The following is a 17,834-nucleotide window of genomic DNA, read 5'->3' on the forward strand; positions in this document are numbered from 1 at the left end:
GGTACTTATTAGATTTCGTTTCGAGTTAACTGCAATTTGTATGGAATCGAAAGAGCGCCATCTAGTTACTATACTGGGAAGCAGTACGTGGTGTGGAAAATCTCAGACTAGACAACCTGTTCTGTGTACCGAAGATACAAAACATTGCTGTCCACCAATTCTTTGGTATTTGAAGTTCGGAAAGTGTAACTAATGAAAATAATGACTAAGCCAAGGTTAATCATTATAGGTCTTCGCTACGTTCTTACTAAAAACCACCGGCTTACGAGTTAAATGCCGCAGCAAATACTACGCCGAATTTGGCGTACTTAATCAGATTATTTTTTTAATTTTGTTAGCTACATTTATAGCAGTAGGAACTAAATTGCTCGATATGCGAAATAATAATTTTTATTTTGGGCTGTTAATAAGTATCGTTGTTAATTATTATTAGTGCTGTACAATTTTGCCGTTTAAACCGGCCATAAAATTTAACCAGGTTAATTAGTTCAGCAGCCAACTAATTAACTTAATTTAACCAGTTAAATTATTTAACTAGTTAACCGGTTAAAAAAAAAACAAATATTCTCACTAATATATTGAAAATTGTTACCCAGAATGATTAATTTGCAAAACATTTGTTAATAGTAAATAAATAATTTATTAGAGACCATTTTTAAACATCAAAAACAAATGATTTGTTACTATTCAAAATGATTCGTTATTATTTAATAAATCTGGTGTTTATTTATTAAATATTAACAAATCCTCTGTCGATATTTGTTAACAAATCATATAATTATAAAATTATAAAATGTTTTAATTATATTTACAAGAAATTTCGCGATTTTGATACAGAAATATCAATAAGTTTGCTGATTGCGAAGATAAGCAACTTATTTTTTAACCGATTAACCGTTTGACCGGTTAATCAGTTAACCGGTTAACTAGTTAACTAATTTAACCGGTTAGTTTAAGTTAATTAGTTGGCTGCTGAACTAATTAACCTGGTTAAATTTTATGGCCGGTTTAAACGGCCAAATTGTACAGCACTAATTTATTATTGATACCTAAATAATCTGATATTCACTAAAGTTGCTAAACTATTGTTTTAGACGGTATTAAGTTAGAACGCTGCGGTGACCAATATTTAGTTAGCAATAAAAAATACATCATAAATAAATAATGTACAATTACTAGCTAATCGTTTATTTGCACAACCAATGTTTGTTAACCCTAAAATGTACAGTGAACAGTCCAGAGTTTAGCTTGGACTAAAGAGTAAAGACTCACTCAATAGCTTTATTTCGGCCTTGATTTAATAAATGATTATTTTCGCGCTAATATTTTTAATGTTGGTAATACTGATATCAGCCAGTTATTTTATCAAGTGTTAAAAAATAAAGACTTGTTGACGTTAAATCAAATTTAAATGTCGGAATGTTTTAAAAGTTATTTGTTCTCTAAAATAAGAATCTCTTTTATGTATAATTCTAATGATAGTAGTAGGTACCCTATATTGACCTAAATTGACTATTGTGTTTCAATAAGTAGTTGCTACGTAATTCTGGTCATTTATAAGTAAACTTTAATTTCCATGGCAACTATAAAATTGACTGTGAGACAATCGATTATTTACTTATTTTTATTTTCTAAAAAGCGTTTATCATTCAAACACAGTTTACTACTTTTTATCTGTAATATAGTACACATTATCACATATATTGTGTATGTTTCTTAGACTATAATGTAAACTCCCTTGTATTTTTTTTCTACATCACACGCTCACTCCCCTTTATTTTTTTTTTGTTCTTTACAGCCAGATAAGAAACCGGATTCAAATAACTTTCCTTCGAATGAATTGATTTATGATATAACCGCTCTTTAATGGGTTTCCAATGGACTCAAAGAACCTCAAACTTAGAATGAACGCACGAAGCCAAAAGGCTCCCTACCGCGCTGCTATCGAATCAAACACAAGTGGTTCACTAGAAATCTGCTTATTATTAAACATTTTGTTGCCCAATACCATGCTGAAATAAACACCGACGCAAGCTTACTTTTCTGGTGCTAAACCTTTTGATAGATTTTTGTTCTAAAAATATCAGTTACGGCCATTCGAAATTCGTGCCGGAGAGTTCGTAAAATTTTTCATTATATGGTCTGTAAAATTCTCTCAATCTTTCTATAGCCACCGGATCAATGTATGGATGATTTCTGCCTTTAGTTTTGCCTAAGCAATGTGGCGTGGGCCGACTTTCCGACTTGAGAAGACAAGGGAAGCCCTTTGTTGAGTTGAAGTAAAAGTGTTTTTCGGTTATCACGAGCTTAAGGCCGAGGAAGTCCTGAAAAATATATGTAAATATTACTCGTCATCATCATCATCGTCATATCAACCGATAGTTGTCCACGGCTGGACATAGGTCTTTTGAAGTGAGTTCCAAATTACACGGTTTTGTGCCGCTTGTGTCCAGCTGTGACGCGCTTGATGTCGTCTGTCCACCTCGTTGGGGGTCGACCAACGCCGCGCTTACCAGTGCGGGGCTGCCATTCCAGCACCTTGGGACCCCAATGTCCATCCGTTCTCTAAGCTATGTGCCGCGCCCTTTGCCGCTTCAGCTTTACGACTCGTTGAGCTTAGTTGGTAACTCTGGATCTTCTACGGATCTCCTCATTTCTGAGCTATTCTCGGAGCATCTCTCCTCATTTTATCTCGCAGCGATACTCCGAGTACAGCTTGCTCAATCGACCACTTAGTGAATCTGAGCCTTCTTATGAGGCGCATAGTCAGCGACCATGTTTCATATTACTAAAGTTAAATATAAATCTAAAAAAAAGTTATTTTTTAGCTTATTATTAAATGTATACTCAAGATAAAGGTACCTATGGCTATGTCATTAAAGACTTCTCTTTCACCACTGTGATTGGGGGCTCATATTTAGCTTGTATGCTCTACAAACGGATCAGACAAATGGACCGAACCAATTCCCTTATTCTGGGCAAGTTCCCAATAACAAAACAAGTTTTTGATACAACCTAGCAACCGATACGAGAACTTTATAATCAACAAAGCAGATATACGTGACATATATAAAAAATTTAATCCATGTTTTATTGCCGTATCGTCTGATTAGATTTAATCAGAATGTGATTTGGAGACTCATCCATTCACATTTACTCTTCTTCGCTTCGAATCTATCTGTTTAGATGTTTTATATCTTTTACGTACCTGGACTCTTGCCATTTCAAAAGCAGGGTCTACGACCAGCCGCTCCCCGCTAATGAACAATATTCTGGATCTAGGAAACCGCCTCAACCAACGTCGTAATGGCCGCGTATAGATTCCAAGCCTCACGGGAGGCCACGATGAGTCCACTATCGACCACACTCCTCCCCAATTCACTGTGCTATTGACTAATGCTAAATCTTCGAATCGCGGAAGACTAGGTCTTTTGCTGTAAAGGTTTAATCAGTGTCAATGTGAATGAACTAAATTAATTTGAAATGCGGTCACAACACCTTCTTCTTGAAACACCATCATCATCACATTACCGGTCCAATACAGAGCACGGGATGAAAAAGAAAGGTTTAGACTGTAGTCTACCAAGTCTACGTGCGGATTGGTAGACTTCACACGCCGCACCGTTAAGAACATTATGGGGAAAACTCGGGCATGCAGTTTTCCTCACGATGTTTTCCTTCACCATACGCAAGTGATGTTCAAATTGCTTAAATTAAAATTAAAAACGCACATAACTCCGAAACGTCAGGAGTGCGTTCCGGCAAATGGTACAAATTATGAAAAAAATGTCACGGAATTCCGCAAAGTAACGCTTGCTTCTATCCAATATTCATTCTTATTTCTGATCTCGATAAATAAAATACCTAATTTACTTGAGTTAAATACAATTTTGGAATAAAGAACAAATCGCAAGTTCAGTCTCCTTGAGTTATTGTTCAAGACACTGAATAACTTCTTAGCTAGAAAATGGGTTAAGCTTGCACAATTCACCGGTAGAGAATGAACCTTTGACCTTATTACCTGCGACTTGCGAGAGTAAAATTTTGTGGATGAATTCCAAGATCACAATGGTTTCTACTTTCTATATTATGCAGATAGCCTAAGTGCGATGACAAAAGAGCTCACAGCCCCGATGCTGGAGTAAAGAAAAAAAACGCAATACTTTTTTTAGAATAAGAAAAATGATCGACATTTATTAACTCTTTTAGACGATTAAAAGGTGGCTCAAACGGAATAAATTGAAAACGGACTGCTAGAAAATATTGGACATGCTTCTTCATATTAGAATTGCTGGTTTGGCACAAAAGCCTTGTAGCAAAACAAGATATGATAAGATAGAATGACTTACCTCGCAGATTGAGTGTAGTCACTTATAGCTCTTGTGACTGGATCCCGAACCACAACCAGTAACTTAACCGATGGATTCATGGCGTAGACTCGTCTAGGTGCAGATCTCGTCACCCAATATGAGGGAGTTTTTTCCATCGTTATCTGACCCTCGAGTGTTGGTGGCATTTTGTCCCTAAAACATCAATTTTTAGAGCTAGATTAGATATGGCTAGAGCTACATTAGTTTCATCATTCGTATAAGAGAAATTTACAAAATCTTGATACCTGTACCACTCGAAGCCCTTATGATAAAATTTATCAAAGAAATGTACTTCGGATCCAGCTGCCCTTACATCCGGATGCAACCTGCAATTACGTAAGTATTCCTGAAAAACATTTTGACAAATGCTTTCAGTTAACTACCCCAATTTTAAAATCCCATAACATAAGCTAAGATATTTTAAGGTAATATTTAAGGTCGCTTGTCTGAGATGCCACGTATGTCGTAATCTACACATTGTGTGTGATGCAACCAGAACCTCGTCATTGGTGGGTATGGCTGCTACCAGTGCTGACCAGGCCAAGAGGCGCAAATATGAAACCTTGATAGCAATTCCATTTTTGTGCCTTTTGGAGTAGAGACTTTGAGACCGTGTGCTCGAGCTCCTTTTAAAGAATTGTCAAATAGAGTAATCGAGTCTTCAAGTGATCCTAGAACTGGCAGTTATCTTGGCCAAGGAATTAGTTTGGCCATTCAAAGGGGCAATGCTGACAGCATCTTAGGTTTTACGCCTCGCTGCAGTTGTTTCGAAGACTTTTTAGATTTTATTTAGTTTTATTTTGTACGTTTATAAATATTATTTAAGTTGAATGTTAAGTTGGATAAGAAATACCTTAAAAACTCCAACAGAGCCCTCGTACCACATTTCTTAACCCCTATAATCAAGGCATCCGGCAGTCTCTTCGTTGGAACCATGTTTGGTTTGTGGAGCCTCATGTATGTATGACCGTTGAAGCTAAAGCCCAGTAACGCAGCAAACCGACGACTAACGCTCTTATAATTCGACACATGACGCTTTAGTGAGAAATATTTGAAGGAATACTGAAAATACATATCTTTTAAAGTACACTATAAAGACAAAATATTTTTAACGTAGACTAATACGATATGGGATAAACTGTCCAAATAATAAATGTGTTCTATAAAAATGTTTTGGGCATAATTTAATTTTTAAAGGAGGCGCTCGAAGTTTATGGCAGATATTTTTTTGTTTAAAATTAAACACTTCACTATATTTAACTGCTCGGATAACCGGCAAAAATAACTTGTAAATTAAGATAAAATAATAACGGGAACATCTGATATTTATTGTAAATGTTTAACATTATTTCTCTCTCCTAAGTCTGAAATTTGGCAAGGATGAACCTATTTGAAATAACTACGAGTTGATACGTGTAAGTTATATCAATGACACAAAAAACGTCATAAAGTAGCTCATTTTGTAAAATTCAGCAAAATACTTTAAAAACAAATTTAAGTTATAATGTTCCAAACAAAAGAGATATATGGTTTGTGACGCGGGTGAATTATTTAAATAAATAAATCCCGTATAAAAATCCATTTTTAAAAATTATACCTAACGTATATTTATTTTTTAAATAGTCCTTAGTACGCGTGTTTGAATCACACCTTGCCGGTGTTTTTGTCTTTTTTTTTTATTGTATGTTTAATGTATACAATTATTACTACGCTTATAATTATCAATCATTTTATAAACAAACTTAAAATAGTCAGTTATTATTTTCTATATTTTGTATATAAAAAGTCATTAAAAAACTACTTACTTATTCATAAATAATAATATGGACAGTAGTGAACGATACACATAGGTAATACCTAATATCTAAATTTATATTTAACAACCCGTAGTTAATTAAATAAAAGGATACTAACCTTTCTTTCGTCAACTAAACAAGTATTCAAAACATAAAATAAATATAATAGAAATAATAATATGAAATATGTAAACATAGTTCGCTTCGTAAGAGCCGGAATCCATTTCATTGCTATTTTTGGAATTCATTTGTATGGAATTTTAATATCTTTTAATATAACTATTCCTTAATTATCAAATATTCACCATTATTAGCACAAAGTCAATCAAAAACTGTATTTTTTAAATAATATTAGTATTAAAATCCGTCATACTTGTTTCATTTCAGGAAATTACAAAAAAAAAAACAAACAGTATCAGTAAAACACGGCACCACGCGGTTAATCTTAAGAAAATGTACTGCACACCTGATCTGCATCATTAAACGCACTGCGCAATCGCGTTCGAATAGGTACGGAGGACAGAGGAGGACGGGAGAAAATGCGAAAACAATATCTAGGAGTAGCTACACATTCCTTTAGTTCGCGCCAAATATAAATAGAGAAATATTCTGCACTTGCGCGCGCATTTTTGTCATTTTCCGGAAATACATCTTTCTTGTCGTCCGTTGCCACCACATTCGGATACACATATTATAAAAACTACTTTATCACAGCACAATGCGCTAAATGCAATTAATCATACTAAGAAGTTATGTACCACTTTGTAATTATGTATTTTTACTATAAATATTGATTATTAATATTATATATGCATTGATACTAATTTCTCGCAAGTAGTTTTAAAATAACTTTGCTATGTCGAAAGTTTCATAACGTTTTGTAATTAGTGCATGCATCCGATTTCTACTACCAACATAACGGAACAACATTCTATTTTCAAAAACTGACATTGACAGGTGGCGATTAATAAATAAAAAGAAAATTGTTCGCGTTGAACTTTGAAGCCGTGAAATAAATTAAAATGACAGTCCAACAACTCAACTCGACTATTTCTGACGACTCGGATGATATGGTTAGTTTACCATCGGAGGAGGAAATTTACAGGAGAAAGTACCAGTTGTTGTTAGAAAGATGTGAGGTGCTACAGCAGGATAATGAACGAATTGTGAATAGGTGTGTTTATTACACTAATAGTAGTTAGTAGTAAAGGTATTAGTCGTTAGTATATACGATATTGCTGATCTCCTTGGCGCAGTATACAGCGAAGTGGTAGGTTAGAGGTTCGATTTCCGGCTCATTTTAACTTTTGAATTAGTGATTGCTACCTTAGCTCAAGTCTGGTCTGATGGGACGCTTCGGTCACGGTATGTTACCAGTGTTACCACCGTGCAGTTAGACTTAGGAATCAGGTTAGGTAGTACCACATATATTCATAGAAGTTGACTAATTACCTGTGTTGGTAAAAAAACTTTTATGACCTAACCCCACCAAATGTGACAAAAGTTACTAGCAGTATCATTTCAGGTATGTAATATTGTACATTGACTACAAAGTTAGTGTTCAAATGAGGCAGGTTTATATTTAAACCTGAGGCTGAGAAGTATAAACCTTACTTCTTATGTAGAAAATAGTTAAGACAAAGTTGTGTCTGATAAAAATCTATGTCATCTTAAGAATATTTAAAACCTTTACCTATATCATTCTGATATCATATAAAGGTTTACTCTCGGTTAGGATAGACCTGCTGGGTGGGATGACAATAAAGTGAACATGTCATTTGAAAAAAAATGTATTGTGAGTGGTGTTTATTTTGTTTCAGAATACATGAAGTTAAAAAAATTACTAGGCGTTATAAAAAAGATATCAAGATATTAATTGAGCGACTGGACAAACATGGTGATGCCTTCAGATCAACCGCAGTTGAAGTTGAAGTTAAGCAAGAGGTCATTGCGAAACCTCCTCGTGTGGGGGCCAAGACACAAGCAGGTGGCAAACAAACAGACAAACAAAATACTGGTGGTGCTAAAAAACCTGCCGCTAAGAGAAAAAGTAAAGCTGACAAAGTAAGAATTAACATTCTGAGGTTACTTTCAAATGACTGCCCAAGTTTTACATTTGGAAGTGTTAATCAAATTACGTAGTGGTAGGGCAATGTTTACTAAAAAATAGTCGTGTTGTAATTATTAAATAAACCTTTATATGCCATAGCTGGGCAAAGAGATCCCTCCCATCAGTTAGGGAACTAGAGCTGAGCTTAGGAAGTTAGTCAGGTGTTGATTATTTGGTTAAACCGGTTGGTTAACAGAATTTAGACGTCCTAAGTTGTTTGTGTTTGGACAGGGTCAATGCCATTGATCAATTCTGTATTCATCTCAAACAGAGAACTATAGTTAACATACATTATAATTTTTCTGATTTTTCCAATGCAAAGTATATTTTTATGTTGTTTGACTTTATATTCATATAGTCTTTTATGGTATATTCAATATATATGGAATCGCTTATATGGTATATTTAATACCATATAAGCAATTTACCGTCACCTGAACACAAACGAAAGTTTTGTTACCGTATTTCTTCTTACTTTCATTAAATAATCTATAAAAATGTGTTTGTTTCAAAAATGGTCACATACAAATTATTAAATTTGTACAAATACACAAAATAAATATTCTATATATTTGTATGTAATAAAATAATTTCAGTATTTTTTTTATACAGTTTGTTGTTGCCCTAAATTCTTAACACAGTGCAATAAGAGTTATATATTTTGTACAATAAGTTTGTCATACATTTCTTCATCTAGTTACAATAAACTATGTTTTCATTTTCCAGCCGGAACGAGATCCAAATGCCCCGAAGAAGCCCTGCAATGCATTTTTCCAATTCTGTCAAGAGCAAAGGCCAGTGGTCGTAGTAGAAACTGCCTCAGAGATGGGTTCAGAGCCTACAAAACAGGAGGTTACAAGACAGTTGGCATCACGATGGAGAGCACTTACTAATGAAGAGAAAAGGGTATGCTGATAACAGTGTATAACATACTTTAACTTCCAACAAAATATTTTCTGGACCAGCATGTTGGACTATGGCCTTAACCCTCAGTGTGGGAGGAGACCCGTGCCCTGCATAGGGCCGGTATTGGGTTGATATAAATAAATATAAATATACAACGACACATCGCCATCTAACCCCAAAGTAAGCTGTTGTATGGGTACTAAGATGACTGATGAATATTTTTAGGAATAATATACATAAATACTTATAATATACAGATTAACACATGTTCATCACATAAGCATTTTCCAGTGGGAATCGGACCCACGGCCTTCGACTCAGAAAGCATGGTCGCTGCCCACTGCGCCTGTCGGCCGTCGATATGATGATGATGACGATGATGATGATAATATACTTCACCTAGCAATTCTCAGCAATGTGGTTTAATTTACCTAATAACTATCTTTTGTTGATAGAAAATCAAAGAAAACATTGTTTGGAAACCTACACGCCTCAGAGTTCTTTATAATGTGATGTGTGAAGTTTACCAATCTGAAGTGGGCTGGTAATGTTGATAATATTACAGGTCTCTTTAACGTCAAGCTTTTTCTACTTATACCAGTTTTTTTTTATATATGACAATACACACATCGCCATCTAGCCCCAAAGTAAGCGTAGCTTGTGTTATGGGTACTGAGATAGCTGATGGAGATTTTTTTATGAATATAATACACATAAATACTTATAATATCAGCATAAGCAGGGTCGCTGCCCACTGCGCCACTCGGCCGTCAAAAGTTATCAGTTTGTATGCAGTACACTAATTAATAAAGCTGCATCATAGACCTCATTTTTTTTTAAATCGATTTGGGTTCCCATAGAATTAAAAACATATAGAACCCTTACTGTGCATTGTGTCCAAAAACAGTAAAAATGCCCCGCACAGTCAACTTCACAGTTCACACCCGCGTAATGTTGCTACTTCACAAACTTTTCCCATTTTCTCTATTTTATGGTAAACGTTTATAGCATAAGAAATTATTATTGTCAACTGCTAAATAAAGTTAAATAACTAACCGCCTGTTCGAGAAAATGGTTTGTCGGAGTGGTTTTTCTATTAGCCGTTTACACGGTTTCTGTATGTTCTTGATTCTGTGGGGGTGCCATACCTACCCCAAACATTGAATTTGCTTACCCTATTTGAATTTGCTTTCAGGTATACGTTGCAATGTTTGAAAGGTCAAAGGAAAAATACGCGGAAGAATTGTCGGCATACAATATCAAGAAAGAGCAATGACAGTCACACTCAGACTGTAGCAGTTAATTCTTTTGTGATCACCAGCTTTAATATTAAGTTACGATATAATAGTAATATTAAACTAGAATTTAATAATATACAACATTTTATTTTGTTTTATTTCTGATAGCTGTGTAGTGAGTCAACTTCTTGCTACGGGCAAAGGATTACACATTACCCTACCATTTATGTAGTATGTACCAGAAGTACCAGGGCTTAGTGGTGATAGCCAAGTGGGCAGGACTTCGACGTCACTTTCGGGGGCTGAGTTCAAATCCCAGCATGCACATCTGACTTTTCTATGTTATGTGCGTTTTAAGCACAATTAAAATATCGCTTGCTTCAACGGTGAAAAACATCGTAAGAAAACCTGGAGAACTCGCATGCGTGCAGGTTTCCTCACTATGTTTTCCGTCACAGTTGATGCAAGTGATATTTTAAATTCTTAAAACGCACACAATTTGCATTCAGGATCTTAATGTATGAGAAAGTTTACTACGTATTGGATATAAGCAGGCGTTACTTTGCGGAAATCCATGATATATTATCAAAATTAAGCTTAATTTGCTATACTCCTTGCTTATTTTACTAATAATTGTATTATATATAAGAGAAAGTTTACTACGTATTGGATATAAGCAGGCGTTACTTTGCGGAAATCCATGATATATTATCAAAATTAAGCTTAATTTGCTATACTCCTTGCTTATTTTACTAATAATTGTATTATATATAATATAAATGAATTCATTGTAAAGTCAACATCTCATATATATCATATATCTCAACATAGAGGGTATATTGCCGAAGATCTGTTTGGTGTGGAGTATAAGCAGTGGCGTGCATAGAGGGTATAAAATGAAGAAAATCTCCAGTACGACTCATAGAAAACTTAAGGATTGGCATTGTAAGAGTTATAAAAAGCCTACCCTTAAGTATTTATAACTCTTACTGGAGATTTTCTTCGTTTTATATCATCTGCATACCCTGTACATACCCTCTATGCACGCCACTGAGTATAAGGATTGAAGAAATTATAAATTACGCCACACAGATTCTCCTGCTTTTCGCGGAGTATAGCAAAAGCTTTATTTTCATAATATAAAGTTGACTACTATTTATATGTAATCGAAAGTTCGCCATCTAGTGACAATAATGTTTATCAGAATATATTTAATCACGATTCACGCCGTCTTTTTATAACAGCTGCTCTGCTTTTCCAGCGCGAAATAATGTAAGGCGGATATAAGGCAAATGCACCGACCAAAAATGAGAAAAAAAAATTACAAATATGAGGTATGAATTTTTTTTTATTAACAATAATATATTTAATAGTTAACAGCGATATAAACTGAGTGTTCAAAAAATGCATTTTAATATTTCATCCCTTAAAATTGTCTTTCTCCTGTCTAATAGCCTTCATGGTTGATATCGCATCGTTTTTCTTTGCATGCTTCATAACTGATGGCTGGTTAACTCTCATAAATGGATTGTAGAGCTTCTCCTCATATATAGTTGATGGGACCTGGAAAAAGGATTTTTTTAATGCTCAAAAAGTGGTACTCTTTGTAACCGTATGTTGTCTTAACAAAAATCCACTTTTTCATACCAGTGATTCTTTAATTATACAACGTTTAAATAAAAACCGAAATAAAACATTACAGGTTTCAGCAGAAAATTATGTACTGTCTCTGAGACTTATTTGTGAAACTGTAAACCTAATAACAAATACCCACTGCCATAATTTTTACTGAAAGAAATCAGATACAGCCCTAAAATCACTTGCAAAATTAATATCATATGACTCCTGTCACTTTATTAAGTACGCGTCGCGTAGCGTAGGTACTATGCACGTGTCGGTCTTTTAGCTTCAATAGGGTTGCCATAAGTAAACACTAAATGTATTGATTTTTTTTTTGTGAAAAGTAAATATTTTTCTTTTGATATAATATTTTACAAGGTGATTCCTTATGAAACATACTTATGCATCCTTCAACATCATTTTGTAATTCGGTTACAATATATTATGTACTAAATCAGCAGAATTGTACGTTAACCGTTTCATTTATTTTTGAATTACTATGTTATCATAAGATAAAAATATTGTCTAATGTAAAGAAATATATGGGTTAGATAAGTTTTAAAAAATTGGCTGGTTATAAGTTGTTTGGCATAGGTACTTTCGGAGCCGTCTTTTTTACTTTTCCCAGGTCGAGTGTTTGGGTATCGCAGTTATTATATGAAGTTATCGGTTTCTGCATAGCTTTTGCCGGTAGGCTGGTAACTTGCATTAATTTCTTGATACACGTGTTACGAGCCGCGTGGAAGCCTTCCACCAGATCAGGGCATAAAAAAATCAATCTGGAAATCGTCCCCTCTCACTTATAAATCCACAGCGCTCCTCTGCGCCGGAGAGATCGCCAAAAATAATTATTCTAATCTAGAAGTGATTCCAAACCTAACTAAACCAGAGATTACAAGTAGGTACATACTGTAGGCTTCTTTTCCCCCCTCTGACTCTCCGACCACTGTATCTTCTTCTTGACCTCCTCATTATCTGGTTCCACGTGAGCAGCGAACTTCAGATTTGACAAACTGTACTCGTGGCCGCAGAAAACCTTAGTCTGATCTGGCAGGTTGCCGAGTATCTCTATTAAAGCTTTGTGCATCTGTTCAGCTGTGCCTTCGAAGAACCGCCCGCAACCACCGAGAAAGAGTGTGTCTCCTAAAAAAAATAATGTGATAAATTCTTTAAACATAAGCCTCAGGCAAGGAGTTCAATAATACAAGTCAATTGCCAATTCTGCCCAGGCTTATATACGTATATCTTTAATAAATAAATACACTACGACAATGCACACATCGCCATCTAGCCCCAAAAGTAAGCGTAGCTTGTGTTATGGGTACCAAGATGCCTGATGAATACTTTCATGAATGATATACAAAAATACTTAGAATATACATATCAACACCCAGACACTGAAAAACATTCGTGCTCATCACACAAACATTTCCCAGTAGTGGGAATCGAACCCACGGCCTTGGGCTAAGAAAGCAGTTTGCAATTTTGTTAATAAAATAAAATTCTGTAGAAAATGTATTTAAGAAAGACATTCTACTTAAATCGTAATACTATAGCAGTGATAGTTTGCATGCAAGAGACATAGGTAAGATGTTTTTTAGCTCTAGAAAATATAATATAGGGACTTTAATTACCAAATCATAAACGCGGACTGTAAAAGCTTTTTTTATTCCGCTACAAGTTAGCCTATGAGGACGTTAGTAGTCCGTCTGGTATAAATGTCGCAAGTGATTTTAATGCAAGTTTAGTACGACTCATATGCAAGAAGCAAGTGTCTTTTGTGCAAGTTTAGTGAGTCTCTTATACAGGTCACAAGTGTCTTTCATGCAAATTTAGTACGTCTCGTATACAGGTCGCATGTGTCTTTTATGCAAGTTTAGTACATCTCGAATACAGGTCGTAAATGTCTTTTATGTAAGATAAGTACAACTCGTATGCAGGAAATAAATGTCATATATGCATGTTTAGTGCGTCTCATATGCAAGAAGCAAGTGTCTTTTGTGCAAGTTTATTAGGTCTTGTATACAGGACGCAAGTGTCTTTTATGCAATTTTGTAAGTCTCGTATAGAGGTCACAAGTGTCTCTTATACAAGTTTAGTACGTTTCGTACATAGGTCGCAATGTCTTACATGCAAATTTAGTACGTCTCGCATACAGGTCGCATGTGTCTTTTATACAAGTTTAGTACATCTCGAATACAGGTCGTAAATGTCTTTTATGCAAGATAAGTACAACTCGTATGGAGGAAATAAATGTTATATATGCAAGTTTAGTTAAAAAATTAAATTTTTTAATTTTTGAAATTTTAAAGTTTAGTACGTCTCGTGTAAAGGACACCAGTGTCTTTTATGCAAGTTTAGAACGTATCGTATAACGGTCGCAAGTGTCTTTTATGCATGTTTAGTGCGTCTCGTACACAGCACGGAAGTGTCTTTAATGCAAGTTTAGTACGTCTCGTGTAAAGGTCGCAAGTGTCTCTTATGCAAGTTTGATACGTCTAGTATACAGGTCGCAAGTGTCTTTTATGCAAGTTTAGTACGTCTCGTACACAGAACGCAAGTGTCTTTAATGCAAGTTTAGTACGTCTCGTATACAGGTTGCATGTGTCTTTTATGCAAGTTTAGTACATCTTGAATACAGTTACTAAATGCCTTTTATGCAAGATAAGTACAACTCGTATATATGAAGTAAATGTCGTTTATGCAAGTTTAGTACGTCACGTATACAGATCGCAAGTGTACGCTATTCGTCCTACTCAAGGATAAATCACACACACCTGTAAATACAACAGAATCGTTCCCTTCAAGTGGCGCCGTAATGAAATAGCAAATGTGCCCAGTGGTGTGGCACGGCGTGAACAAACATTGGACATTCAGTTTGCCAATTTTGAACTGAGTGTTGTGTTCTACTTTGTCAGTCAGTGCCCCGATGCGATCGTCACCACCATACACCTTCAAACCTGGGTGCATTTTTAATAAGTCTTCATTGCCACCCGCATGGTCCCTGTGGGCATTAATAGATACTCATTAGAAGAACCGTATTTTTAAAGTTCATATGAAGGGAGCCTCATCAGCCCACAGATCTACCAGCTGGACTAAAGGCCTTTCCCAACGGGAGGGCCATACTTGGCAGATGGTTTGATAATCGCAGCAGATGCTAGTAGTAGCACCACAGAGAAGGCTTCTGCCTGTCCTTTATTTGCCTCTTACGATATCTGCGGGAAGAGGAGGCATAGTGACAACTATGTTCATATCTGCCGTCCCCACAAAGCACAGAGAGGTCAAATGGCATCTGCTAAAGCCAGCCACATTATTATCAGTGGCATTCCCAAGGTGTTCAACTGTTGCAGCCATTTATTTGTTACTCTATCATAGCAAAATCATGCCAAATACATCAGACACAATGATTTTTCTGGTATAGGAGAAGAAATAGCAAGTTAAAATTATACATCTACTTAGACCACTCACTTAATTAAATTTGTTTTATTAGCTGGTACTGTATTCCATTAGAAAAAATGATAAATGATTAAGTGAGACTGTTTTTTGTCTGTTACCTATATTACTTGACGGATGAAATTTGGCACACATGTAGCTTGTATTTTGAACATGGACATAAGGTATTTTTATCCCAGAAAAGTTGTTGGTACAAGTAACTGCTGTTTAAAAATTACATTGTTGAATTATTGCAATAACAAAAGTTGTCATCCTTGAGATAGCCATAGACACATATTTTATTGCCAGAAAATAAAGGGTTCTAGCGAGATTTTGTAGAATCCAAAATGAATGAAGGTAAAGTTGTGGGCGACAATTAGTATTATAATAAATATCTTCTAAGTATGGTACACCTTATCTTACAGTCAATAAATCATAAGTTATCTAATCAGACTTGCACTATTACACCAGAAATTCACTATTATATCTTAATTACTGAAATATTTAAATGATTAATTATGTATAGTTATTTTGGTATAGTTTGATTTAAATTGTATGTTGTTGCAGAAGTTAGCTCCAAGTGTAGCTACGTGCGAGCAGTCAACTGTACTGTCCAGCTGATTGGCTGACACTGAATACTGAATTCTGATTAAGACTTTAACTAGTTCTTCTGTACTTATAATATGTATAAGTAAAAAAGGCTCAAACTTGACAGGAGAACTAAAAACCAGCTAAGTTGTTAGTATTCTAGCATTATTAATTAGATTAACATTTTGAACTTTATCAATATTCAAAACAGGAAAATAATAATGACAAGGTACATTGGAAGCAGCCAGCTTCGCTCTCATTTCCCACAAGATAAAAAATTAATGTAAATGTTGATGTTTAAAAGAGCAACTACTGAGTTTCTTGCCAGCTCTTCTTGGTAGAATCTGCTTTCCGAACCAGTGGTAGAGTCACTACACAGACACGTAACAGACATACTTAATGTTTCATAAGTGCTTACAAAGTAGGAATGCTTGAAATAAATGAATTTTGAATTTTAAAAAAAGGGTGAAGCCAACGATGCTTACCAATGATGATGCGTAGTAAGTACTGTAGTTAATTTAACTCCATGATCTTCCACAGCCTGTAAAACTGCCTTAGGCTCAACTGGATCAACTATAGCTGCCTCCTTAGATGCCTTGTCAACAACTAAGTACATGTAATTGTCTTGTAATGCTGGCAAAATCTTTACATCCATTGCTTTAAATTCTATGTGCTCTTGTAAACTGTGCAAACCTCTCTGATTGGAGGTTATAGCTGTTTCCAAAAAAAAAGTTCTTTTTATTAACAAATAGCAATTTTGGGCCGTTATTTTCAAAAACAACCATAACGTGGTAGGTAATATGTATGTATACACAAACCCCATGAACATCATAAGCCAAAAATTTGCTATTTATTATATTAATTTACATGTAATAAAATAATGCCTTACCTCCTACACTAAGTAGAAAATGTACCTATTAAATGCTGTTAATAATTTCAAGTTTTATAGAACTCATTTTTGATATTAGTATTTCTACAAACTCTTTCATGAAAGGCCTTAGGCCAGTATTTAATTTAGCAGATTTATACCTACAAAATGAGCATGATTATACTGTTTATTTTCAAAATTATTATCATATTAGCTGTTCCCTGCGTTGTTACCACAGAAAGCTAAAATTTCATTTGTAGACTAACTTGGGATTTTCATGCTTTTTAGGACTAAAAGTAGCTAAAATTACACACAGTCCATTCAATTCTGTCTATTTATGCATTTATAATATTATTAAGAATGTGCTATAACAGTAAACATTAAATAAAAACCAATTTTGAAGGCTCTGCTCTTAACCCAGTAGAGGACTACTGGGATCTAGGTGAGTAAAGATAAATTTAGCCTATAAGATTCGTTACTCTAGTCGTAGGATCTTACTTATATGTGTATCATTTAGATTAGTGATAAGAGAATACTTACATCGAAAATAGAACTTCGTTATGCACTGCGAACACCCCAATGGCAACGAGTTGACAAACTTAGCAATCATAGACTGCATTGAATAGCCGGGAAATAACTATCCTTGGGTTTTAGCAAAAAGTGATAGTTTACTACAATACACATAAAGTAGAGTTCAGTTTTTATTCACGAAAAAACCTTTATCTTTCTCCACGTGTGTCATGCAACAAAAACTTTAACAGAAACCGCAATAAAATTTTCAACTTGTTTGTATTTTGGAACTGAAATCAAATGTTTCCACTTTTCAGTTACACAGAAGACTGCACTTCAGTTTTCCTTTACTCTATGGACAAGAGTCCAATGACCAATCACAAGTTCGAACACAAG

General features: G+C 34.9%; 3 protein-coding genes across 3 annotated transcripts; 1 reads left to right on the top strand and 2 right to left on the bottom strand.

The window, feature by feature from the left end:
• Positions 1-1,850: 1,850 nt before the first annotated feature.
• LOC120629343 (heparan sulfate glucosamine 3-O-sulfotransferase 3B1) lies at positions 1,851-6,395 on the bottom strand. The gene is made up of 6 exons (XM_039898261.1): positions 6,285-6,395; positions 5,224-5,432; positions 4,616-4,696; positions 4,350-4,523; positions 3,209-3,434; positions 1,851-2,324 (listed from the first exon to the last, which is right to left on the bottom strand). Exons 1-6 carry the CDS (start codon positions 6,393-6,395, stop codon positions 2,088-2,090), a joined length of 1,038 nt encoding a protein of 345 aa, XP_039754195.1. The 3' UTR covers positions 1,851-2,087.
• A 727-nt stretch (positions 6,396-7,122) lies between these two features.
• LOC120629323 (high mobility group B protein 2) lies at positions 7,123-10,550 on the top strand. Its single transcript, XM_039898235.1, has 4 exons — positions 7,123-7,340; positions 7,987-8,230; positions 9,003-9,182; positions 10,378-10,550. Exons 1-4 carry the CDS (start codon positions 7,189-7,191, stop codon positions 10,456-10,458), a joined length of 657 nt encoding a protein of 218 aa, XP_039754169.1. The 5' UTR covers positions 7,123-7,188; the 3' UTR covers positions 10,459-10,550.
• A 1,200-nt stretch (positions 10,551-11,750) lies between these two features.
• On the bottom strand, positions 11,751-17,789 carry LOC120629629 (hydroxyacylglutathione hydrolase, mitochondrial). Its single transcript, XM_039898622.1, has 5 exons — positions 17,469-17,789; positions 16,546-16,774; positions 14,818-15,044; positions 12,951-13,183; positions 11,751-11,983 (listed from the first exon to the last, which is right to left on the bottom strand). Exons 1-5 carry the CDS (start codon positions 17,545-17,547, stop codon positions 11,840-11,842), a joined length of 912 nt encoding a protein of 303 aa, XP_039754556.1. The 5' UTR covers positions 17,548-17,789; the 3' UTR covers positions 11,751-11,839.
• Between the last annotated feature and the right edge of the window lie 45 nt (positions 17,790-17,834).

This window comes from Pararge aegeria, chromosome 14 (genome assembly GCF_905163445.1).
Source record: "Pararge aegeria chromosome 14, ilParAegt1.1, whole genome shotgun sequence".
Lineage (NCBI taxonomy): Eukaryota > Metazoa > Arthropoda > Insecta > Lepidoptera > Nymphalidae > Pararge > Pararge aegeria.

Bases quoted from the DNA above. Each gene is read 5' to 3' on its own strand.
- LOC120629343 (XM_039898261.1), bottom strand. From the start codon at position 6,395: ATGAAATGGATTCCGGCTCTTACGAAGCGAACTATGTTTACATATTTC. The intron at 3,435-4,349 runs GTAAGTCATTCT...AAACCTTTACAG, and splicing joins GACTACACTCAATCTGCGAG to CAAAAGACCTAGTCTTCCGC. The intron at 2,325-3,208 runs GTACGTAAAAGA...TATATTTTTCAG, and splicing joins TTGAAATGGCAAGAGTCCAG to GACTTCCTCGGCCTTAAGCT.
- LOC120629323 (XM_039898235.1), top strand. From the start codon at position 7,189: ATGACAGTCCAACAACTCAACTCGACTATTTCTGACGACTCGGATGAT. The intron at 7,341-7,986 runs GTGTGTTTATTA...ATTTTGTTTCAG, and splicing joins AATGAACGAATTGTGAATAG to AATACATGAAGTTAAAAAAA. The intron at 9,183-10,377 runs GTATGCTGATAA...ATTTGCTTTCAG, and splicing joins TTACTAATGAAGAGAAAAGG to GTATACGTTGCAATGTTTGA.
- LOC120629629 (XM_039898622.1), bottom strand. From the start codon at position 17,547: ATGCAGTCTATGATTGCTAAGTTTGTCAACTCGTTGCCATTGGGGTGT. The intron at 15,045-16,545 runs GTAAGCATCGTT...TAATGCCCACAG, and splicing joins CTTACTACGCATCATCATTG to GGACCATGCGGGTGGCAATG. The intron at 13,184-14,817 runs GTGTGTGTGATT...TATTTTTTTTAG, and splicing joins CGATTCTGTTGTATTTACAG to GAGACACACTCTTTCTCGGT.